The sequence below is a fragment of the Drosophila ficusphila genome, unplaced genomic scaffold (assembly GCF_018152265.1).
Source record: "Drosophila ficusphila isolate 14025-0441.05 unplaced genomic scaffold, ASM1815226v1 contig_197, whole genome shotgun sequence".
Lineage (NCBI taxonomy): Eukaryota > Metazoa > Arthropoda > Insecta > Diptera > Drosophilidae > Drosophila > Drosophila ficusphila.
The window spans coordinates 8,141,384-8,160,828 of record NW_025064091.1 but is presented as its reverse complement, the minus strand read 5'-3'; the positions used below and the strand labels follow the sequence as shown (position 1 = coordinate 8,160,828).

The 19,445-nt window shown below is 42.3% G+C and overlaps 1 protein-coding gene across 1 annotated transcript; it reads left to right on the top strand.

The window, feature by feature from the left end:
• Positions 1-564: 564 nt before the first annotated feature.
• On the top strand, positions 565-19,360 carry LOC108098078 (protein singed). Its single transcript, XM_017200776.2, has 6 exons — positions 565-1,222; positions 14,519-14,803; positions 17,118-17,538; positions 17,607-18,176; positions 18,242-18,490; positions 18,725-19,360. Exons 2-6 carry the CDS (start codon positions 14,599-14,601, stop codon positions 18,816-18,818), a joined length of 1,539 nt encoding a protein of 512 aa, XP_017056265.1. The 5' UTR covers positions 565-1,222; positions 14,519-14,598; the 3' UTR covers positions 18,819-19,360.
• The last annotated feature ends 85 nt before the right edge of the window (positions 19,361-19,445 follow it).

Genomic DNA, 19,445 nt, shown 5'->3' with positions numbered 1-19,445 from the left:
AAAATCTTGGACGCCAGCCAAGCAAAACGACTGAGACGCGTCTTTCGGGTGGCCAGCTGCAGTTTCGGATGCAGTTTTGGCTGCAGCTGCAATTAAATATGCAATGCACTTAAGTTATGCACATTTCCTTTGCCCAGGCACCGTTACGATTTCGGATTTAAAATCCCGCGCGAAAGTTAACAGCGCTGTTAACTAGCAGTTGTCGACCCCATTACTGTTAGTCAACAGTGATTGCTGTCTCTTTGTCAGCTTGCCAGTGCTGGTCGCTTGTGTATTTTTCCGCAAAATCTGTCTAAGAGGAAAGTTTAGATATAACCTTTATTAATTTATTTTTATAGTTATTCTCTTTATTCTGAAATGTTATTCATATTGTGCTTTAATCATGGCAAAAACCTTAGCTTGCGCTAATTTGTTTAAAAGCATCGTTAACAATTATTTCGTTTAGCTACAAAAAGTCAACTTGCAGTGCGACCAGAACACTTTTCTAGCGGGAAATCGCCGTGGCCGCAACAGTGACACCTCTGGCGGGCGATACAAATAGCGCGGCCTCGCTCGCAACGGGTTTCATTCCCATTTCGAGTGCAAGTCGTGAGCGGTCGTTTTCTCTCTCGCATCAGCAAAGCAAAGGCAGAAACTTAACTCAAACTGTTGTGCGCGCATGCGTCTCGTCTCAGAAAAACCTGCAATCAGAAATTCGAATCGTGAAAATCCTTTTCTGCCATACCAAAAAGCCGGACAAAGCAAAGCGTTTCAATTGCCTTCTGCCTAACTGAGCAGGGTGAAACCATAAAGGAAAATACAAATTAATTACCGCCCTGACCGTGATTTGTTTACGTTTTTTTCTACAATTTTTTTTTGCATTGTGTGAGTGTGAGAAGTAAAATTGCTGGCCAAAATTCCAGATTCCCAGATATTCGAAATTCGAATTGGCGAAGTGAAGGGTGTGACAGACGCACACACACGCACACGAACGCATTAAAAAACACCGGCTAAAAGGTAGACGAAAAGGAGACGAGAGAGCGAGTGCTAAATAGAAAACGCTAAAAACAGGATAATAACCAACAAACTAATACTATAAAACGAGCGACTAAGTGACATCTCGCCGAGAAACAACAACAACAGCTTCGCCAGCGGCAGCAGAAACAACAACAGCAACTAGCGGCGGCAGAACGAAAGCAGCGCAGCAGCAGCGAAGAGCCAAAAAGAAGGAGCAGCAAAGAAAGTAAGTGGAATTCCTTGCCCAAAGATGGCTCTCCTTGGCTCTCTCATCCAGACTAGGGATGGCCAAAGGTGGTGCTCCCTTTCGTGTCACGAAAATTCATTATTTTGTTATAAGAATATGCTATACAAAATGATAAAAAAAATTGTCTTGTCAGTGTTGTTTTTCTGTTTTGTAGCTCAAAAGTCCTTTTATATTTACTCTACAAATATTTCCAGTTGGAATTTTTCTGAAGTTCTTTATCAGCAATAGTATAATGAAAAGATACAGCTTACAATACCTATTTTCGACTATATTTCTAATAGTGTTTGTGTGAATTTAATGTGAAACCCAAAACCGTTTTGAATTTGGCAAATTGGAAACAGTGAAGCTTCTCGTTACACGATGTCATCTCTACTTCCAGACATCTTGTGCAAATTAGACAGAGCCGGCTGCTGCTCCATTTCCAGGTGTAAAGCCAATGGCCACGGTTTTTACTCTGGGCCTCTTGCAAGTCATAAAATCTATGGCAGTTGTCAGTTCGCTTCGCTGCCCGTTTTTCTGTTTTTTGCTCCGTCTCTTCACTATTTTTTGCTGCCTCTTTGCCTTTTTCACTTTAGCATTTCATTTTGAGCTCTCCTTCGGCTGCTCCACCTTGTGGCATTGTTTTTCAGCCGCTGATGATTTTTCCAACCGGCTTTCGGCTGGCTAATTGCCTTGACATTGGCATTCAATGCTCTTCGCCGCTTTTGCTTCTTTTGCACTCCCCCCTCCCTTTCGTCGTCTTGTTTCAATCATTCAAGTTCAACTATAAACAGACATAAACACGTAGTCGAGGTGCCACCGCCCCCTTTACGAGGGGGCCCCGCCCCCTTTCTAACTGTTTTTCTCTTCTGTTTTTTCTCTCTGGCTGTGAGTGTAGTTCAGCTTGTTTTGTTAGCCGCTCTTGTTTACGTTTTCCCCTGCTCCTTTTTGGCTTTCGGCTGCACGGAGTTTCCTTTTTGCTCCTTTGTTTCCACGCTCAAAAACGCATCCAATCCGATTCGTGTGTATGTATCCGTGTCTGCTCTTCCGTTGGTGTCCGTCCGAAAGTTCCGTTTGTCCTGCCGCCCATTCACACTGGGAGAAAATCAAATCCGTATCAGATTGTATTGCTCAGCGCACATTTAATGGGCCATTTGAATAAAATAATTGTGACTAAGGTTATAAAATTATGCTTTAAAGTCTGAAAATTTAATTATGATCATTCTATCACATCATTTATTCTTTCGGTGTATTTATCCTTTTGAATGAGTGCCCATAGGGCGTGTGCCTTATTGGAAGAGGATGTTGACAGAGGCAGCGGCAGCGCAGCACTGTGGTCCAAATAAAAATTTTTTTAAAATAAACCAGCCCAATGAGGTTTTTAAATAAAGGAAACATTAAATAAAGTATTCCTTTAAAATGTATTTTAATAGTATTTGTAAAATACATTTCCAAAGCTCCTTTCAGAGTCGACATTAAACTCATAAACTATCCAAAATAATATTATTCGTTTGTCCTATAATAAGTTAAGCCACCACTGAATGCATCGTATTCTTTTCGTCGAGAAATCGCATTCAATTGGAAAATTGCAATTTGGCTTTGACAAACATTTTTGGAACCATGGTGGGCGACCGACGACACGTCATGGGTATTTCTTTTGTTTTCGCAGTGCGTTCGTTTCTGCCTCATTTTGCACAATCACCCCCTGGCACCCCGAAGCCTCTGGTCCTCCCCCCTCCTTTTGTATCCTGCCCTACCCCAGTAAAATGGCAAATCAATAATTTTCAGCGAGGATTTTGCATTTTAGCCGGGTTTTCGTTTGCGTTCTCGGGATCAATTAGTATGCCAGGAGCGAAATTCCCCTGAAAACAGTGGGAATGGTTGGAGGTAGACTTATAACACATAAAACCCCTCTCACTGAGTCACGTTTTGTTTGTGTGATTTTGCCTGTGCTAATGGCAACGTCTCCCATATCTTATGTGTGCATATACATATATGTATATAGTATAACCACCCCGTAATCCCCGCTCCTTTTTCGGCTGCTTATGTGGAATGCCAATCGAATGCTTCCGTTGCTCGCCGGAAATCAGGTACACCGACAATGACAGCTCACCCCCCACCCCCCACCCACCAACACCAATACCCATACCCACACCCGCACCCACACCCACACCCACACCACTTCCACCTTCATTCAAGCCCCTCGATTGCCCACCCATTGAGCTGCTTCTTCACTTTTTGGTTTCTTGGAGTTCCACCCGCAGAAGCCATTGTCGCAACAGTCTGCTTAAGAATAAGTACATAAAGAACAGCTGTGGGCAATACTCTAGCATTAGTTAAAAAAAAAAAAACTTATATTTCAAAAATCAGTATTTTATATTAAGAGCTTTGCTTTATTAAAAAAAAGGATGGAATAGTTTTAAAAGAAATGAAACATTTGATTGGCATCAGCCACCTTTGAAAGTATTTTTTGAAATCCTTAAAATGCAAACGTAAAATTCTAAAGTTGAAAAATTACCCCAGACTTTTCCTTACATAATTAACCCCATTTATTTGTTCATAACATTCAAAATCAGAGCCTATAACTGTGGCCATAGCTGTATGCATGCGCTTATTTACGGGAGTGTGCCTATGTACTTGTCTGCGGATTTCGGCTGCATATGCTCGCATTACACCCCCGTCTTGTGTCGTTCCCCCCTCTCTCCTCTCTCCACTCTCCCCTCTCCCCTCTCCCCTCTCCCCTCTCCCCTCTCCCCTCTTTCCGTTTGCGAACCCCACCCCCAACCGCCATCGTATCTGTCATCAATTGCAGCTGTCGCCCGTCCTTGAAACGCACTTTACGCACTCTTATTGCCCGCGGGGGTGGGGGGTGGAATCAAGGGGGTGGGAGGGGAGAAGGGGTGCGGGTGGGTCTAGGGTTGAACGGATAAGCTATTTTTATGCTCCCCGAACAAACTTTTCCTGCGAAACACTTCTTCCATTCAACTCGCGTTTCTTTGTTGGATTTTGCATTCATTTCTTTGATTTGCCAAACAAAATATGATCGCCATTTTTGATGTTTGATTTTATTATTAGAAAGAAATTATATCATAAATATTTATTAATCCCTTTTAATTTTTTGTTTGTGCATTGAACAGCATTTCATCCGCCGACCAGCTATTTATGTCGTCTGCAAGTACATTTCCTCTTCATTATCGCCTCTTATTTACTTGCCCCACCATTGGCACTTCTTTGTGCGTTTTCTGGCAATAATCGTAATCCCCGAGGGCCACAAAAAAGAAACCCTTTTTCCCGATACCGATTTCCTCCGGCTCTTTGTTAGTTTCTTAGGCAACAGAGCAACTCCCCCAAGTTTTGTATTGTATCTGCACTCCGGTGTATCTGTTGCTGCTGCTGCTGCTGCTTTTGCTGCTGCTGCTTTTGCTGCTGCAGCTGAGTCATGTCCCCCTTGTGTTGTTAATTCTGGTTGCTTACTCCTTTTTTCTTGTTGACTGGTTTCGCTTTCAACGGCGGCACGCCCTTCCCCACTTTTTTTTTGTTTTTTTTTTTTTGCCGACTACTTGTGATTCAGGCTGCCTCTTGTGTTTTGCCTTTCCTGCCAACTTAAGACGGCGAACGAAAAAAACTCACTTAAGGCCCATATATCAATGGCCCGCGTTGACTCCTCGACTTGTGGGCATTATCAATGCAAATGGGCATGGCATTTCGGAATCTTGGATGGGGGTTACCAAGGCGCCCGCTTGTCGTCGTCGTCGCCGTCTTCGATGCACTGAAGCACTTGGTATTTCCCCTCCCCTTCCCCATTTCCCCCACCCTCCTCCTCCTTTTCCCTTCCGCCCAGCGATTGCAGTACAAATAATTGATATGCTCTCGGGTCTTTGCCGTCAGCCTTTTCTGATTTTTCTTGAGACGATATTTTACGGGGTTCATCGCCCTCAAGCATCGCAAACATATCAACGCTTCCGTTTGATATGGCAAAGTGCATAAATATAAACGGGGAATTATCAACAAAACTCGACAGCATCCAAAAAAGAACTCCGCGTAGTCCGATAATAACAACGTGGTGTCAATAACATTTAACCAATACACTTCATATTGGAATATTCAGAACAAGGTTTTATTTTAGTATATTATATTTTGGGAAGTTCACTTAAATTATTTCATACTCCTAATAACCTTCAAAAAATTGATAATATAATGAACTATTTTTGTTAGTTTAAGTTTTATTGGGCAAAAACTAAGGAGCTATTTCAAGTAACCAAGAAATATATTCGAAAACATTTCATACTTCTTATGAGGCATTTAAATAAACTTTGCAGGTTTATTTATGCTTTCAACCCAATGCAACGAATTTGTTATGTACGGAATAGCCTCAAGTTTTGTCATTTTTGAGCGGTTTATGTTAATTTTTTCAGCAACGGGTGGTAAGTGGCGGTGGGTTTTCACCCAGAGGTGTCGCCACACCACAAATTTATTTTGTCCAATCTATTTTATCTCTTTTGCTTTACTTTTTTTCGTAGCTGCGGGGTGGGAAAACCGAAAGGCTGGCAGACCAAGGGGCGTGGCAAATGGCAAATGGCGCATGCCACACAAGTGCAAGTTGCAGTTGCAGTTGTTGCCACTTCGCTGATAAACTTGTTGCGCTAAAAAAATATAATAACCGCAACCAGATGCCAAAGATGCTTTTGGGTGAAGTGCACTCCAACTCCAACTCCAACCACACTCCGAATCCGAATGCGAATGTGAATCCGAATGCGAGTGGCATTGCAACTGGTCCAGCTGGTTGTCAAGTTAGACATAAATGCCACGCTTTTGGCCCCGGACTCCAGGTCCCAGGTTCAGTTTGGGGTTAACAAAAACTTAAAAGTTAATGGGGAATTCGCATGGAATTAGCGGCTACAAAATAAAGAAGCAACTTGGTAGTTATCAGGAAACTATTATTTATTATTTATAAAGTCTATAAATTCCAAACTAAATGTGAACCAGCAATGGTTTAAACATTTTTCATGAATGGTAATAATAAATTTGAATTGAAAGTTCGATTTAAATCAATACCCCGGAGACCGCATTGTAAAATATGGAATATTATTGATACAGTTATCGAGATTTTGATTTTCCCTGAAGTGTGTAACTGCAAAAGCAGCACTTGAGCACTTGCTTAAAGCTCTGCGAATAATTCATGGCAATGATAATAAATTAGAATTGAATGGCTCGAACCGAACCGAACCGAACCAGCCCCTTAATTCGATTGCAGCCGTTGAACGGAATTCTTTGTGAAAGATGGAAAAATATTGATCCGAGGGGTAAGATGCATTTTTTCATGCCTGCCAGAGGCATCTGCTCTATGCAATTTGCTCGACTCCGTGATATTTATGCGCATTGTTATTATGTATTGAAAATGCGAACAAATTATTAATGTTCAAAAGGGGTGGGGCGGAGAGGAGTGGGAAGGGGAAGGGGAAGGGGAGGGGGGCTTGGATGTTAAAAGCGGTAGACGATGGGTCGAACGCTTCGGAGATTTTCCAAGCGACTTTCCCGCGCTCTCTGCTGTCGGCGTCCAATATAATTGGCGCATAAATCATTTTACCTGCTTCGCCGAGAGCGCAGCGGTAATTTCAGTGTTGCCACAACAACGAAACGATACGAAACGAAACGAAACGAACGAAACGAAGACCGTTAACTGTTTTGCCTCAGATACATTTGTATCTCATGCCACAGATGTTTCCATATGCCCAGATGCGTTCAATAAACCAAAACCTCAACTTAATTGCAGACCATCCCCCTCTATTTTTCCCCTCCCTCCTCCCCCTCCATTCGCTTAAGTCTCCCAACGAAAGAAAGGAGACCGAGAGAGGGAGGGGGAGAGGGAGAGGGAGAGATGGGGAGCAAAAACCCGAAACCGTTTTGCCTTGTTTCGTTCATTTGGTCTGGCTTTTTATTTCGGTGGCTTTCATTGATTTCTCTATTTGAAATCACTCCATTTCATTATTGATTTTGATTTTTTGATTGCCGACCGTCGATCGTCTCGTTTCAACTGTAAATTGCAGTGGATTGGATGGCTCTAGATACACAGAGAGAAATGTTCGGAAAAATATCCATAAAATATTGCATAAAACAAAATGTTAATGTATAAAAAATTTTGCATTGCAATCATAACTGTTTAATAATGAGATCAATTTCACAAAACAAAATGTTAATGTATAAAATCTCTAATATATAGAATTTTGCATTGCAATCATAACTATTTAATAATGAGATCATTCCAATAAAATCGAAATATAATCAATTTTGATCTTCGCTTAGTGTTTATAGCAAACGGTAAAATGGATCGTAACTAAATATGATTTTCTTGCAGCATTGATGAGATGAGATGATAGATAATATTCCTAATTTTTTTTGCCGTGCACATCGTTAAATCCAAGATCGGTTTGTTATTTTTAGGCAGCGCCGTTGGGGATGCCGTTTGCCACCACATCTCATCTTGGGGCCCAAATCTGCATAACAATGCCTTTCGGGCCAACTTCGATTGCGAACGCCAGCGCGGTTCTAACGGTTTTTGGCGAACCGCCGATAACAAAAAATACGAAATTTGTTAATCTTTTGTCGTTTCGACTGACTTTTACTTTTAAAGTCGTCAATCTTTTGCCTCGTAATAATTGATTGCTGCACTTGTTTTGGCGCTTTCTAAAATGCAAAGGCCGCAAAAAATAAACGCAAAAACGCAAAAAAAAAAAAATAGTGCAAAGTAAAGAAGGAGAAAAAAGAAAAGCTTTGCGGTGGGTAATTATAAAACAATTGGAAAGGTGACCTGCCGAGTAGTCGAGTTCAGTTGATTTTAGTTGAATGGGGTTGCAGTGAGTAATGACCGGTGGTTATAGACCAGATCGGCTATTGAATTCGTTGTTAATTGAATTGTGGTCGCTCGATGTTGCTTGCGACTCTTGTGAGGCTTCATTATGCGATATGTAACGATTCGCCATCACAACTTGTCCGCAATTATCGTAACTGACCATGGCCATAATAAACTATGGCTTCTATATAGCGCTATATAGCTATATAGCATCGATTCCATGATTCTTCTGACAAAAGTTGAACAAATTGCACGCGGTTTCTTCAGTTGGCGAAATTTCATCGGCATGTAAATTCTCCGCCAAAAACACGAAGAAAGTTGTTTTCTTTTGTTTTCATCGGTTGCGCTGGGGAAAAACAATAAACAACCGCAAAATGTTTTATAAATAACAGGCCCAAGGCGACTCGTCAAGCTCAAAAGTGTGTGCGCGGTGTAAACGCTTTTTCATCTCACTATTCACTATTCACATTTCGAGTATCTTGGCTTAAAACGCTGCCATCCATGGTTTTACCCTTAAACGGGGAGGGTATTCCAACTCTTCAGGGGATTTGGTAGATCTGAAAGGATACTATTTACTCCCAAGGGGCGCAATTAACATTTTCTGCTTATAATTTCCGCTTTGTTATATATAATAATTATAGATAAAATTGTTTATGGTTATTATTAAACAGTGAAATGTTATTGCTTGAAACCATTGGAATCCTAAAAAAAAAATATTAATCAGAAAACTAAATTCTTTAAAATGCATTGAAGAGATCTTAAATGCAGATGTTGTCAGAAACCGAATTTCTTAGCTGCAGCTTTGAATCATTATTCAGCATATTGGTTCTTAATCTGAATGACTCTGCATAAGTTCCCCTATAAATTGCCAGACATATATAGGGTATTTGGGTATTTGGAAGCCCAATCCAAGAGATCGCCTCTCTTGCTGGCTCCTCGAGTTTGTTGCGCCGCATTCTTGACAGCCATAAAAGTCGTAACACGAACCCGATCACAATGCAATGCTGCAACGCTTGAGAGCGCGTGCGCGCGTGCGTCAGAGGAGACGGGGGAAAGAGACAGGGCTACCTGCCACTTGCGGCAGAGGAAAGTGCAACAGAGACAGGTGAGGCGAGGCGAGTGAGTGAGTGGCAGTTGAGGAGACGGCGGCTCGTTAACTGTAGCAGTCGTCTGCTTCTTCAATGTTTCTATTTCTTTGTCCAGAAGAGAGTCTTTCGAGTACCAATGAAGAAGAAGAATAAGAAGAAGCCGAGAATCGGAGAAGTTGAAGCTCCAAGGCCCCTGTTAATGTCTTGTTAGGCGTAGATGATCTGTTCGCCTGTCTTCTCGTATTTTTAGAGCGCCAATGCTGCTCCATTTGCTGATGCATTACAGTAAAATATACCGTATGCTGCAGCATATTTATCCCGACACCCCCCTTTTGGCCCCCTTTTGTCTCTACCCCCCCTTTCCTCGCCACATTTAAGGCTGTTTATGAAATGTTATAAAAGAGCAGCCAGCCAGCCAGCGAATTAAAAAGAAAATCGCACAGTCACACAATCGCACAATCGATGTCTGGCTCTTTTGTCGCTGATTTATTGCGCTTATGACGAAAAATTGCCGAAACCAAGTCAGGTCTTTATATTCGCCAAATAAAATAATGCATGGAAATTGGCCAGTTACAGTGGAAGCTCCCCAATCGCAAGCCCATTAGCTTTTTATGTAACGAATTTGTGTCAAGTGTAAAGAGCATTTGCGTCAATTATATTTGTAATACTTTTCAGCGACACAAAGATTTGAAACTTATGTAACAGCTCTCTGATGGGTTACATCGTTTTATCTATTTTATTTGGGGCTTACTGCAATAAAAAGTATCTTCTATTCATTTTGAAGAAAATTCATTAAGCAATTACTTAAAATATCAATTGGTTTTAAAGCGGAGGTCATGAAATATAACAAGGTATATTTTTTAGAGTGATAAGTTGTTATTTAATTGATCTCCGCAAAATCTATACAGTAATTAAGATTTTTGCTCAAGAGCTTACTATAGTTAGTGCACATACTGTTGTTAGTTAGTTGTTTGTTGTTTATTTGAGTGTTTACTGTGCTCGCATGCTAGTGAAGACGATCCAAACGAAGATAAAGTGGCAAAAGCCGAGCGAACGGCCAAAACAGCTGCGCTGTTGGATGTTGGATCTTGGATCTGGGATCTCGGATCTCGAATCTGTTCGCATTGTTTGAATGCGACTGCGTTTATCAGCCAGCAGCAGCAGCAGCAGCTAGCTGTACCGTTATCATTAACCAGCCGGCGCAGAAGCAGAAGCAGCGATGCCGACAGCGACGCGAGCAGAGCACGCATGAGAGCGAAACACACGCAAAATAAAAGCGGGTTGGGCGTTGAAAATGGAGAAAAAGGGGGCGGTGGGAGAAAAGAAAGAAGTAAAGTGAAGTGAAGAGAAATGGAGAGAAGGAGGAGAAAGAGAGGAGGCGGAGAGCCAGGCAGAGCAGCACGTCAATTGGTGAAAGGTGCGCTGGATGCGATAAAGCTTCCATCATATTTTACATTTTCGTAATTTGCTAAAAGCACACATTACACACACACACACATACACGAAAAAAGGAGCACACACATGCTTTGTGTTGTGTGCGTGTGCGATTTCATTTAATTAGATTGCGTTTTAATAATGCCACAGACACATACACATCTACATCAAGGGAAAGATAAACGCAAAGATACAGATACAAACATATACATCTGTATATATATATTTGTATCTGTATCTGTAATAGAATTTCGCTCACATGGGAACATGGGACAAGCGACATTCAATCGCCGATATTGATAGTGTAATTTAATTGATTTGCTAGCAGAGCAGAGAAACAAGAAGAAAAACTCGAAGCAACAACAGAATAATAATGAGCAAACAGGAAGAGGCGTCTATAAAAAGAATGAGACTCGAAATACCCTGGAGTATCTCTTGGTTGTATTGGTTTTATAATAACCCTTTTGGGATTTGGATGAAACTCGGCAGAACAGTGTATTATAGCATAAAACTTCATCATACTAAAATTGGTAATAGTACCTATAATTTAAATAAAAAAACATACCATTTAATTAAAGATGGTTATTCTTTCACTAAAGTTTGAAATTGTTTTCAAGAGTACTTTCTCCGCCTGAATGCCAAGTTAATAGGCCCCTTTTCAAGGGCAGGGTAGTAAAAGCAGACAAAGGCCGAATCGGAGCCTCTTGGCAACAGCTTCTGGGCCTTGTGCCATCAAGATGGACACGAACATGGATGTGGATGTGGATGTGGATGTGGATGTTTGGCTAGATAATGCGGCATGTGGATGTGAATGTGGAGGCAGTGGGGCTGCATTTGTTCCGCTTGGCGATGCCCGGCACTCCATTTGCAGTAATTGGCGCTGCTTGTGCCTCCGAGGCCCCCGATAATGATGATAATGGTAATGATGATGAGTCCGAGGATGAGGATTGTGTTGCAGCTGATGATGTTGCTGTTGCCGCGGTTGCTGTTGCAACGGTCTCTAACTGTTGTGTTTGCCCGGCCAACATTGCTTTGTCTAATTGCTTGAGGACGTCTCTGTGCATCTTCGCCGGAGATCAGCAGCAGTCGACCTCCGGACAGAAATCCGAATGAAGACGCTTGTGTCTGCAAAAGCAGAAATCCCCAGACTGGTTGGTTGTTTGCATAATTAATTATGATTTGCTTTGCACTGCTCAACAGTGTGGAAATCGTCTTGTAAATGGTCATAATTAATTTTCCAGCGAAATTGTTCAAACGATTTCGCCTATCGAATTGCGTTTAACCTGAAAATAAGTGTCGAAAGACGTTAAGAGGGAGTTGGCCGAGCAGCAAAAAGCGGCAAAAAGGTGAGAGGTGCGCAGGTGAAGAGCTTTCAGCTGACGAGGCATCCACATAGCGAGCGTTGACTCCGAAAGAAAAACGGAAAAGCCCAACAAACCACCAAGACGGGCAATTTGCACACACCAAAAATTATTACTCGGATTTCGTGAGGAAGGAAATATTGAATGAAATATTGTTTAAAGAAATTAAGTAGTTAATTTTATTAATGGAAAATAGTTTTTCCTTTTACTTAACTGGTTTTCATAATTATATTTGTTCCCTACCCATTATCCAAACTTCTTTCGTGATTATTTCAATTACGGCTTTTATGCCCTTTTAATTAAAACTAATGTGTTATCAGATTCAAGATGATCTTATTTCTTACCGTGCAATTTTCGTTTTTGGCCATTCGTTTTCCGTTTTCCGTTTTTATTTGTATTTTTATTTTCATTTTCATTTTCGTTTGCATTTCATTTGATGATAATCTGCCATCTGCGATTTGCTTTTAAGCCAACGCCCAGGCCATCGTCCCCTGGCCAATATATATATATATATATATGTTCATGCCATATCTCCAGGAGCCAACGCCTAGAAAAAACGAAACAGGGAAATGTAGGAGTTGCTGTCACGCTTTTGTCTTCAACTCCTTTTTGGCCCTTTGTGTTTGCCTTTTTGAGAAATTAGAATGCAAAATCCAACCGCCCGCTTTTCCTTTTCCGCACTTAAACACACACACACATTTACAAACACACACACACACACACACCTTTTGGGCCATCAACTGTTTCTGTTTCTGCTTATTTATTATGATTATTGTCGTGGCCCCGTGACTGTTTCTCCTCTTTTTTTTTATTGTCTGTGCCCCGCCATTTTTTTTTATTTATTTAAGTTTTTCTTTTTTATAGTTTTTTCTTGATGTTCTTAATTTATGTTTAGCGTTACTGGCTGTGGCGCTCTCTTCTTTTTTTTCTTTTTTTTTCGCCTTTTTTGTATTTGTTGGCCGGAGTTGTTGACTCATTCGGGAACGGCGATTCATAAGCTCTGATTAGCAGGCACGCGTCACGCTAATGAGTTGTTCTTGTTCTTGATTCTGTTTATGTTTATGATTCTGCTTGTTTATCTTTTCCGGCTGGCTTTTTGTTGCAGCAATTGCTAATGGCCTTAATGTTGCTGCAGCCGGTGGATTGGATACTTACTTCAAATGCCTCCTATCAGTGTCTAACGGTTGCAACGGTTTTCGTATAAATTATTATATTTTATTTACCTTTAATCCGTTAATCGCCGGATCTTATCAAACGGATCGATCGATTCGAATCATCACCGAACAGCAGCTGTTGAAATTTCTCCGCAATCAGCTGAGACAAGTGTCAAAAACAGCTGTTTTCAAACCGAAAGCTGTGTGTGTGTCAGATCAATTCAGCAGGTGTGTTTTGTTCATTAAAAGCTGCTGATTAATTTCAACCGGTAATTGATTGCCGGGGATTAGTCGCTGGCTGGCGTGCTCCAGTTCTATTAATTGAATCCAGTGTTTTCCCAGTAGGTGTGATACCAGTTTTTGAATGGCAAACACCTGCCTGCGAATCGAAAACTCAGCTTTTATCGATGGCACGATAGAAGTGTCATCGCAGCTCTGACAGTTGACTGCTGCCTGTTGGTTTTGAATTTATTCGAGCCGACTTCAGCGAAGAAAATAAGGAAGACTTAAAAGCCACAGAGAGAGAGAGAGAGAGGAGTGAGAGAGGGCGAGGGGGCAGAAGGGGAGAGAGAGAAACGAAGGTGGAGCTGTGGATCGGCGACATGTGTCGCCTTGTAATGCAAATGTTATCTGCGTTTCCTGTTGCGATGAATGGCAATGCCAGGCAGTTCGGATCGGGAACTCCTTGCCCAATCCCCCCATCCCCTCCCCCCTGGTAAACCCAGTTGGCAACCCCCCGCCAGAACCTCCCGAAGCTATTCAGCATGCATATGCATGCAGCACACATGGCAGACAGTGGAGACATTGGAGACACTGGAGACCCTGTTTGACAGCCAGTGGTGGTCGTGAGTCGAGCAGACGACCCATAAATCTTGCAGCCAGCCTTCCTCCCCTTTCTCCCGTCCAGCCCCCCAGCTCCCCGACAAAGTGTTCATCAATCAAGCGGATAGTTTTACATAATTAAACGAATAATCAATGTTTTCGCCCAGGGGCGTCACAAAGGGGGCATGAATTGCAAAATCATGGCCTTTCTGAAGAGAGTGGGAGGACATTCAAAGATAGTTTTTTCTGGGTGTGTAGGATTTTACTTGCGAGGTAATTCAACTGCATTTTCCGCTGATCTGAAGGAATCTTTATATCCGTCTAAAAATATAAATAAAATAAATAATAAATATGATAATAATAAATATAAATAAAATAAATATAAATACATAAATAAAATCACAACATAAAGAAAGGTTTTCAATTGTTATCTCTTTTTATTACATCAAATATTATACATACTTTACATATTCCTTTTTTTTTGATTACTACCAAAGGTTATGTTTATGTTGTTAAACTGGTTTACTTGGCAATCTTCGCAACCAATGACTTACAACAACCAACATTTTCCCGCTCTTCCCTTCCAGCCGCAGAGTTCGCACCGTTCGTTTTTCCTCCAGAAGAGCCGGAATCCGGAGACAGCCCCAAGATTGCTCCCATCAGCACCATGAACGGCCAGGGCTGCGAGCTGGGCCACAGCAACGGGGACATCATCTCACAGAACCAACAGAAGGGCTGGTGGACCATCGGGCTGATCAATGGCCAGCACAAGTACATGACCGCCGAGACCTTCGGGTTCAAGCTCAACGCCAACGGCGCCAGTCTGAAGAAGAAGCAGCTGTGGACCCTCGAACCCTCGAACACCGGTGAAAGTAAGTGCCATGGGGCCAGCCAAAAGTTAAGATTTAGCTATTGGTAATGCTATTTAATGCTAAATTAAACCGTAGGTTCTTAGAGGTACAAGTCATATAGATTACAGGCCTAGAAGTGGAGGTTTTTCGGTTATGTACTGTAAGTACGTGTATTAACTAGACGACCCAAAAAGTATTTACCTATACTTAGATATTTAAACAACAAACCCATAAAGGTACGCCACTTCAAAATCGGTTGGAAATTGAAAAAGTCTTAGAAGGGCTGGTTTTTGAAACTTTTGTGCAAGCCCATTTTTCGAAAACTTGGAAAGGGGTTGCATCATAAAAACTAAAAAAAAAATCAGCCCAAAAACATAACATGGAAAGACGTTTACCAACATCTGATTACATTTAAAATAGTTATGTGCTTAGACAAATTGACTAAAAGTTAGAAATGGAATTTAAATGAAGTGTTTTAGTGAGTTGAAACTTTAGCTGGTGGAAGAGATTAGTTATAGTATGGTTATAGGTTTATGAGTGCGGGAGTGAGGCACATTTTCCGCACACCTCGCTTTTGAAAATACTGAGCAAATTTTAGGGACATTCGCTGTGGCATTGGCTAAATCGCAGCTGTTGCTTCGCACACTTCGCAATTGGCAACTCGATTTCTGGCTAATCGAAGGCGCACCTTAACATTTATGGTAAATGGCAAACAATACGCATGTGGTCGCTTATCTGGGCAAAAACCAAACCGAGCCGATAAGCTTAATCCGACGGCTGCAAGTGATTTTTGTTTTTGTTTTTGTTTCATTTGGGTTTCCATTTAGTTTTAGGGAGTGGAGGAGCCACTGCGAACCAGTTACCCCAACTCTTGGTCGAAGTCGAAGTCGAAGTCGAAGCCATTTGCCAGCCGTAATCACTATCATCTCGGCCAGTTAGTGGAGTCTCTTTTTCTTTTCTTTTCTTTTATTTTATTTACAACAAACAAAACACACAACATACATAAATCATTTGGGTTGGGGTCTCTTACGGAGCCCGATAATTCCAGTTGCACTAATTTGACGTGCTGGAGAGTGGAAAACAAAGCGCCTCACGAATTTGGCATCATTTATCAAGCGGCCGCTGCATCAAAATTGGAATTGGATTTGGATTTGGACCTGGCTTTGGTGGAGTAGCTCCTGCACTTGGAGTTGGAGTTGGAGTTGGTCTGGAGTTGCTCTTCTTTGTGTCCGTGGCCAGCAATTACAATTAAAGCTGCCCCGGCCCGAGTCGAGCCAGAAAGCAACTGGTTTTTTTTTATTCGCCGCCTGGCCGCTCTGGTCGTTGCCACTGGCAATTAATAAACATTTTCTATAATACCAAAGCCATAAGTCAGCCAGCATTCGCCGGCATTCGCTGTGGCCATTAAAATAGCTCATCCAAATTGAAAATTGTCTTGCTTCGCTTGCCGGCTCGGCCTTGGAGCTCCCAGAGCTCTCAGAGCTCCCAGATAATACCAGCTTAATGCCACCGGTCATGGTGGATATGGGGATTGGCCAAATGGCTCAATAGATGGATGATACCATTCAAAATGTTTGGAAAGCGAGCCGGATCGAAATGGCCGGGGAGTATCGATTGCTCCAATGTCATCGACAACGGCTGTGAGCACAGCCAAATCGATTTTCGAATTTGTCCCACTCCGCAGGGGGTACTTTTCTATTTGGGGAAGGAGTCACTAGTTTACGATGTGTCATTAATATTATACTAAGCATAAAAGGAACACCTTTGAAAGTTAGCTAGATTCTATAGAAATGTTATAATCTTTACTATTTCCGTAGTTTTAAAATTCAACTCATATTAAATTATAAGCATAAAAGAAACACCTTTGAAAGTTAGAAAGATCCTATAGGATATATATAATCCTTACTATTTCCGTAGTTTTAAAATACAACTTATATTAAATTATAAACATAATAGGAGCACCTTTGAATGTAAGATTTCTGTAGGAAATATATAATCCTTACTATTTCCGTAGTTTTAAAATTCAATGCATATTAAATTATAAATATGATTATGTTTTATGTAAGGAACACCTTTGAAAGTTAGGTAGATTCGATAGGAAAGATATAATCTTTACTATTTCCGTAGTTTTAAAATTCAATTCCTATACTGATTAAATTTTTTGGAACATTAAACTTTATAAATACATGGAAATAAGAGAGCTTTACCTATAGTATGGTACTCATTACAAATCAGGTTTCCCGATTGAATTCAAGCTGCGATTTGCAACGCTTGTCGGAGATCCTTTGGCGTTGAAAAGCCTCACTAATCCGATTTGCATCCGCTCTGCTCGCAGGTATTATCTACTTACGATCTCATCTGAACAAGTACCTATCGGTCGATCAGTTTGGCAACGTGCTCTGCGAGAGCGAGGAACGGGACGCCGGCAGCCGCTTCCAGATCAGCATCAGCGAGGACGGCAGCGGCCGCTGGGCGCTGAAGAACGAGTCGCGCGGCTACTTCCTCGGCGGAACGCCGGACAAACTGGTGTGCACGGCCAAGACGCCCGGCGCCAGTGAGTTCTGGACGGTTCATTTGGCGGCCAGGCCGCAGGTCAATCTGCGCTCGATCGGACGCAAGCGGTTCGCCCATCTCTCCGAGTCGCAGGACGAGATCCATGTCGATGCCAACATTCCGTGGGGCGAGGACACGCTCTTCACCCTCGAATTCCGGGCCGAGGAGGGCGGTCGCTATGCTCTGCACACGTGCAACAACAAGTGAGTGATTGGAATCTAAATCTAATTATTTGAGTGATAACTAATATAGTGCTGCTTTGATCCCGTAGATATCTGAATGCCAATGGCAAGCTGCAGGTGGTGTGCAACGAGGATTGCCTGTTCAGTGCCGAGTACCATGGCGGCCACCTGGCGCTCCGTGATCGCCAGGGCCAGTACTTGTCGCCCATTGGATCGAAGGCGGTGCTCAAGTCGCGCTCGTCGTCGGTGACGCGGGACGAGCTCTTCTCGCTGGAGGATTCGCTGCCGCAGGCCTCCTTCATTGCCGGCCTCAATTTGCGCTACGTGAGCGTCAAGCAGGGCGTCGATGTGACCGCCAACCAGGACGAGGTCGGCGAGAACGAGACGTTCCAGCTGGAGTACGATTGGTCGGCGCACCGCTGGGCACTGCGCACCACCCAGGATCGCTACTGGTGCCTCTCGGCGGGCGGCGGCATCCAGGCCACTGGGAATCGGCGCTGTGCCGACGCCCTCTTCGAACTGATTTGGCACGGCGATGGGTCGCTCTCGTTCCGGGCCAACAATGGCAAGTTCCTGGCCACCAAGCGGTCAGGGCATCTGTTCGCCACCTCCGAGTCCATCGAGGAGATAGCCAAGTTCTACTTCTACTTGATCAATCGGTAAGAGAGGGATGCTCAGCTTAATGAATTTATTCCGAACTAATTGGTTACCTTGTTAATTACAGACCCATTCTCGTGCTGAAGTGCGAGCAGGGATTCGTGGGCTACCGCACGCCCGGCAACCTGAAGCTGGAGTGCAACAAGGCCACCTACGAGACCATCCTGGTGGAGCGGGCCCAGAAGGGACTGGTGCACCTGAAGGCGCACAGCGGCAAGTACTGGCGCATCGAGGGCGAGAGCATCTCGGTGGACGCCGATGCGCCCAGCGATGGGTTCTTCCTCGAGCTCCGCGAGCCGACCAGGATCTGCATAAGGTGATCTATAATTCAGGGATTCCAGTTGGAGTGAAAGCAGCAGAATTACGTTATTTTGAAAGAAGAAATTTGTTATGTGAAAGAAGCTTACTCCATAGGGAGTAAACTGTTTCTAAGCTGTTTCAAATGGGAAAACCATTTACATTTTCCCTCTGCTTTCCCTCAACTTACTGTTCCCTTTATCCTTTTATAATTTACTAACTTACTAAATGCACCTTTTTATATTGTTTTTAGATCGCAACAGGGCAAGTATCTGGGCGCCACGAAGAACGGGGCGTTCAAGCTGCTGGATGACGGCACCGACTCGGCCACCCAGTGGGAGTTCTAGGGCGGGACCACGCCCCCTTCCACGTCATCATCAGTATCACAATCACACACACACTTCCCATCCGAGCGGGGATTCCCTAATAATTATCGATCCGCAGCTGAAGCGCTGAGAAAAGTCGCACAAGAATTTGATATCCTAAACAACAATTGCAACTTGAAAAACAAAAAAATACATTATGAAAATACAGAGAGGAGACAAGAAAACTCGAGTGAATGGAATATGAAGAAAATACTTATATATTTATATATAAAGATCTATACATAGAGAGAGATTTTTTTTAAACAACCTATTTAGCTTTTTATACGTTTTATACGATGAGAATATCTACAAAACGAGAACAACAAATTTTTTAGCGTAGACAAACAAAACTTCTGTCGCGAGTCCTTCCGTTTTATCAAATATATCAGCAACTAAGCCAGCAAAAAAGAAATGAAAGACATAATGGTTATACAAGCACATCATATATACACCTATATATACATATTCGATTCGTAAAGCTTAACGGAAATACAACCGGAAACAAAAAAAAAAAAAGAAAAGAAAGGGAATAAAGAGCAAGGAAAACAAAAATAAATGAAAAGAAAAAAAAAATAAAAATAAATCAAAACATATTCCTATAAATTTATT